General features: G+C 43.3%; 1 protein-coding gene across 1 annotated transcript; it reads left to right on the top strand.

The window, feature by feature from the left end:
• Positions 1–5,084: 5,084 nt before the first annotated feature.
• LOC108834718 (uncharacterized) lies at positions 5,085–6,445 on the top strand. Its single transcript, XM_018608041.2, has 2 exons — positions 5,085–6,237; positions 6,321–6,445. Exons 1-2 carry the CDS (start codon positions 5,085–5,087, stop codon positions 6,443–6,445), a joined length of 1,278 nt encoding a protein of 425 aa, XP_018463543.2.
• Positions 6,446–6,525: the final 80 nt, after the last annotated feature.

Below are 6,525 nucleotides of genomic sequence, written 5' to 3'. Positions count from 1 at the left end.
CTAAACCTGATGTAACTACTTCAATCTCTGATCGTCAGGAAGACGTAACAGAAGAGGAAGAAGATGAACTTAATCACGACCTGGAAACTGAGTACAAGGCACTGTTTGACCAGTTTACCGAGCTTAGCCACGAGAACCTTCAGCTACTAAAGGATAAAGCAATGCTGAAAGCACAAGTAAACATTCTTGAACTTGAGAAGCCGGTAACACAATCAACTATCCCTTCAATCTTAAAGGAGTCCGATCAGGAAGTTCTTGCACTGAAACGAGCAATGGCGGAGCAGGAACGGTGTCATAAGGAATTTGAGGGTAAATTCAATCAGTTGAGCGAGATGTTCTTCCAAGAAAAAGATAAGAGCAAGTTGTTGGAGAGTCAGTTGGCTGAAAATCTGAAGAAGATTAAAATGTTGTCAACTGGTACTAAGTCCCTAGATCATCTGCTCACCTTGGGACAATGTCCTAGCACAAGTCGAGGTCTTGGGTTCCAGGGATCTACTTTGAAGTCTGATCAAGAAGGACGTCAAGTGATGTTTGTAAAAGAAGCATCCACAGAGGAAAAGGTAGATGAACCTCGTCCTTGTCAAGCTCAGCCTGCTCTTCAGAACTCAGGAAAAGCTGTGTCTAATCCTCGAGCAAGACGCCGTGGGAATGGTTGTCACTTCTGTGGAAAACGCGGTCATCATGTCAGTTTTTGCTACTTTCGCAGGCACCAATACGAACGAGCTTGGAGGTTGAATCTGTGTTTCATGGAACCCTCCATGTATGGACATGTCTGGATTGCCAAAAGAGATCTATATCCAACCTATAAAGATCGTGTTCTCAAAGTGTCACACACGGAATCCCCTGAGTCACACAAGGAACCAGAGTTGAACCTAGCATGCAACTTCACAAGCGTCTCAGAAAAGCTCAACTTGGTTAGTCATGTCGCATACACTAGTGCTGATGGGAGTTCTCAAAGCGATTCTCCGTGGTACTTTGATAGTGGATGTTCCAAACACATGACAGGAAGCTATGAACACCTTGCGAAACTCCAACCCATTAAAGGAGGGAAAGTGACGTTTGGTGATGGAGGACAAGGAAAGATACGAGGAGTTGGAGAAACGAGTAGACCAGATCTACCACGCCTCATCAATGTTTACTATGTTGATGGTCTTAAGGCAAACCTGATCAGTGTTAGTCAACTATGCGATGAAGGTCTAGAAGTGATCTTTAATAGCAAAGAATGTCGTGCTGTTGATCCACAAGGGAACATCATATTATGTGGAATTCGTTCTGGAAATAACTGCTACATGTGGAAGCCCACAAACGTGTGCTGCTCAGCTACCACTTCGAAGCTTGATCTCTGGCATAAAAAACTAGGTCACATGAACATCAATGGACTAACTCGACTGGTTAATGCAGAAGTAGTCAGGGGAGTTCCAGATCTAGAATCTCAAACTGATACTGTATGTGGAGCATGCTGTCAAGGAAAACAAGTCAAGGTGCAACACAAGCGAATTCCTGAAATTAGATCGAAGAAATTGCTGGAGCTGGTGCACATGGATCTTATGGGTCCAATTACTCCTGAAAGCATAGCAGGGAAGAAATATATTCTTGTTATGGTAGATGACTTCTCAAGATACACCTGGGTTGATTTCTTGCGAAACAAGTCTGATGCCATTGAGAGCTTTAGGATTCTTGCATTGCAATTGAAACAGAAAGGTGGGATTATGCAGATCAAGAGTGATCATGGTGGAGAGTTTCAGAATGAGCAGTTTGATAGTTTCTGTCAAAGCCAAGGGATCCAACATCAGTATGCAGCACCCAGAACACCACAGCAGAATGGAGTGGTGGAAAGGAAGAATCGCACATTACAAGAGATGGCAAGAGCAATGTTGTGTGGAAACAATGTTCCATCTGGTTTTTGGGCCGAAGCTGTCAGCACTGCATGTTATGTGATAAATCGGGTGTATGTTAAGCCTAAAACCAAGACTACACCGTATGAGATACTGAAAGGTAAGACTCCAAATCTTAGTCACATGCACGTGTTTGGGTGCCTTTGCTATATCCTGAATGATAAAGACCACTTGAGAAAGTTTGATGCCAAAAGTGATGTAGGGATGTTTCTGGGCTATTCTACTAACAGCTCTGCATATCGAGTCTTCAATCAGCGAACCAAATTCATTGGAGACAAAGTTAATGTGGTTTTTGATGATAGTGTGGGATTCTATCAGACAAGGGTCACACAAACTGTTGACTGTGCTACACCAAGTGACTCGGCTCCGGAAGCAATGATCAAGGAGGAGTCCGAAGACGAGGAGGAATCTGACGGTGTACAAGTTGATCTGGATAAAGGAAGAGTTCATAAGAATCATTCCTCAGCTGATGTCATTGGAGGTCTATTTGATGAAAGGGTTACCCGAAAGAAGCAGATTAACTTCAAGGAGATGGTTAAGTTGGCATCATTCATGGCCAAGATGAATAATGTGGAGTGTTATGTTTCTCAGATAGAACCAAAGAATCTCCAGGAAGCCTTAGATGATGAATACTGGACTGACTCAATGCATCAGGAGCTGGAACAGTTTGAACGGTTAGATGTATGGACGCTGGTCCCTAGACCTGAAGGAGTCAATGTCATTGGAACAAAGTGGATTCATAAGAACAAGATAGATGAAGAAGGGAATGTGATTCGGAACAAGTCAAGATTGGTTGGTCAAGGTTACACTCAGATTGAAGGAGTGGATTTTGATGAAACATTTGCTCCTGTAGCACGTCTCGAATCAATTAGATTACTCCTTGGAATGGCGTGTGGTTTCAGAATCAAGCTTTATCAGATGGATGTCAAGAGTGCGTTTCTGAATGGTGTACTACAAGAAGAAGTCTATGTGACACAACCTAAGGGTTTTGAAGATCCACACTTTCCTGAGTATGTCTACAAACTCAAGAAAGCACTCTATGGACTTAAACAGGCTCCGCGAGCTTGGTATGAAAGATTGACCGACTTTCTCATCAAGGCTGGGTTTCAGAGAGGAGGAGTTGATAAGACTTTGTTCATAGGAGAAGATGGGAAGGATGTTATCATTATCCAAGTGTATGTAGACGACATCATCTTTGGGAGCACATCGAAAAGAATGGTGGATGATTTTGTTCATACTATGACAAAAGAATTCGAGATGAGCATGGTTGGGGAGCTCAGCTATTTTCTTGGACTACAAATCAAGCAGCTTGCGGATGGAATCACTGTATCTCAGAGCACGTATGCCAAAAATCTTATCAAGAGGTTTGGAATGCAGACTAGCAAAGTTGCTAACACACCCATGAGCACCACTACCAAGCTGTCCCGTGATGAAGATGGCAAGCCAGTTGATGAGAAACTCTACAGAGCAATGATCGGGAGTCTCTTATATCTCACAGCTAGCCGACCTGATCTCTGTCTGAGTGTGGGTATTTGTGCTCGTTACCAAGCATGTCCAAAGGAGTCACATATGAATGCTGTTAAGCGTATCATTAAATATGTGAAAGGAACTTTGGATTTTGGTCTCCACTATACTTTTGAAACTAATGTGAATCTTGCAGGTTTTTGTGATGCAGATTGGGCTGGGTGCTTAGATGATAGACATAGCACTTCTGGAGGTTGCTTCTTTCTTGGGAACAACATGGTTGCTTGGCACAGCAAGAAGCAAAACTGTGTTTCACTTTCGACTGCTGAGGCTGAGTACATTGCATTAGGAAGCTGTTGCACACAATTACTCTGGATGCGACAAATGCTTGTTGATTATGGTATCATCTCTGATCCTATGCTTGTTCATTGTGATAACATGAGTGCCATAAACTTGTCTAAGAATCCTGTTCAGCATTCACGTACCAAGCATGTGGATATACGACATCACTTTGTGAGAGAGCTAGTTGAGATGAGAATTGTGATTCTAGAGCATGTATCAACCGAGAAACAGCTTGCTGATCTCTTTACCAAACCGTTGGACTACAATACCTTCCTAGGGCTTCGTAAGGCCCTGGGAATTGTTAATCTCTGAATAAGTCCTGTCAGAAGAGGAAGGTCACTGCATGATCATCGCACTGACTACGTCATTGTACTACTACACCATCAAAACCTTGAGTCAACAAGTTCACTTCTGCAAGTCATCATTCACAAGTTTATCACTTCTCTCTTAGGTTCACTGAAGAAAGACACTCATCTCGGATCAGGATGCTATCACATTTTAGTTCTGAGTACTGATCACTGTCTGGATTGAACGAGGAAACACTTGAGGAGCTGAGTGTATAAGTAAGGAGAAGACGTTGTGTTAAACAAAGAAAAGTCTGAGTTACTCAGTTACAGAAAGTTAAGCAAAAGGCCTGGAATGATAGATACTCGAGTTGGAACTGGATGCTATCACATTTTGTTTTCTGACTACGATCACTGTCTTGACTGGGCAGAGAAGATCACAATTCTTAGAGATGGCCCGTTCTGGATCAGGGTGTTATCCCACTTTGTGTCTAGACTCGGATACCATCTCATTGCACTGAATTGTTGATTGTACTCTTGTAGTCAAAGTTAATCAAAGTTCTTGTCGAGTAGAAGAGACAAGCACAAGATGCTTAACATGTGTTTCCAGACATTACTAATGAGTGTGAGTGTGAACTTGAGGAAGGATGATTAGCTAAAGTGAATCTTGTGTGTGACAGCTACTCGGCTGAGAAAAAGCTACTAACTTGGGTTGACTCATTGATTTCATTAAAGTTCTTTGTGGTAGGTGACTGAGTTGGTGCAATGACCTCTGTGTCTTTCCTCTGGACAAAAAGGCATCATGAGCATGCTTTAAAATGGTTACGTGTATATAGTTTTTCTTGATACTTGCTTGATGATTCTTGGTTCTCTCTCTCAGGCTCTCACATGGCTGTGAGTGGTGTCGAAAATCACTTGGTCATAATCTTTCTTATGATGTTTTGGTTCTTTATTTTTTTTCTTTTGGGCCTCATTGATTCTTGGGCCTCTCTCATGTGACTAATAAAAGTTGAGTTGTTTTGTTTTTGGAGCATTGTTATTATCGCCACCTTCAAAGAAATTCTCAAAGCTCAGCTCTCTCTCTCCTCTCGCCATCGACATGCAACCGCGAAGAAGCTCCCGTCTAAATCGAGGCTCATCTGGTGCTGGAAGCTCATCTCAGCCTCTCTCGTCACAGCCGCAGTCTTCTCCACCGGCACGGAAGCGAGTTCGTCGGCGTCCATCGCGCGATGTATCACCGGAGCGTGTTGAGCCGGAGAATGAGTCACTCTCGGAGACTGACTCTGATAATGGCATTGAGAATCCTATGGGTGAAGCTGAGACCCTTGCGAATCGAGCTAAGGAGGAGCGATATCATGAAAATCGCCTCATGTATCGGACCAAGCTCGATTTGTACCCCGAGCTAATGGAACCACACAAGACGCCTCTTACTCCCCGATTCTTCTCTATGGCGGCTACAGAGCGATTCCAGGGACTCAAGACGAGGAAATTCATCAATCAACATCGTATCTCTCTTACCGATGCGAACCTGGCCGATGTTCGGAGTATTGTGGAGAATGCAGGATTACTTCATACTCTCACCGACGTTGATGCCTATCAACCAACTGTGGTAAGAGAATTCATAACTAATCTCTTGGAGGCCTCTGAACGCGATGTTGGTGTAGCTGTGTATCTTAGGGGGTCGATGATAGATTTCTCACCAAGCTTGATTAATGCCATCTACTGCATCCCTGGATTTGAGGATGATCCTAACTGGTTGGATGAAGGTATTGGTAAAGTGTGTGGGTTCCTCACTGATGGGCAGATAAACCGATGGGAAAACATGAGCTCCAAGTTTCTCACCCCGACGAATCAGGTGCTGTACAAGCTGGTTTGCACCAACTGGATTCCAACAATGAACTACACCAACATGAATCAAGCTCGTTTGAAGTTTGTGTATATGCTTCATCACAATGAAGATGGTTTCAACTTTGGGAAGCTGGTATATGATCAGATCATAAAGATGGCTGAAAACACTAAGAAGAAAAAGTCTCGAAGGATGATGTTTCCTACTCTGATTCAGCAAGTCATCAACTTCCAGAGGATTGTCCCCATTGACTATCCGACTGATGAGTTTACCGGCTTCCCTAAGCTGGTGGTGAAAGACATCAAAGCAGGGCGTGGCACTGGAGCAGACACACGATCTGCAACCCTTGAGGAAGACATTGAACGCACCATCGCTGATCTCAAAGCCATTCACATTCGTCTGAGGAGTAAGCGTATCATGTTTATGGATTGTTTTTATCCTAGACTAACTTGTGCCTGTTTGTTTTTATCTGAATGTGCATCTAAGCAGGGGGAGAATACTCTCGATATGCTCCACCTCCCACCGGGAATCGAGAGGATGAAGTAGCTGAAGATACCGAAGAGCTGAGTCAAGCTGGTGACACTGAGGAGCTTAGTCGAAGCTTATCTTTCTGAGCATGAAACTCTATCATGTTGTGTTTTCTTGTTTTAAAAATAAGATGTGTGTAGTAAGACTAAGGATCATGTTTGCTTTA

The sequence above is a fragment of the Raphanus sativus genome, chromosome 1 (assembly GCF_000801105.2).
Source record: "Raphanus sativus cultivar WK10039 chromosome 1, ASM80110v3, whole genome shotgun sequence".
NCBI lineage: Eukaryota > Viridiplantae > Streptophyta > Magnoliopsida > Brassicales > Brassicaceae > Raphanus > Raphanus sativus.
This window is presented reverse-complemented; position numbering and strand designations above follow the sequence as displayed.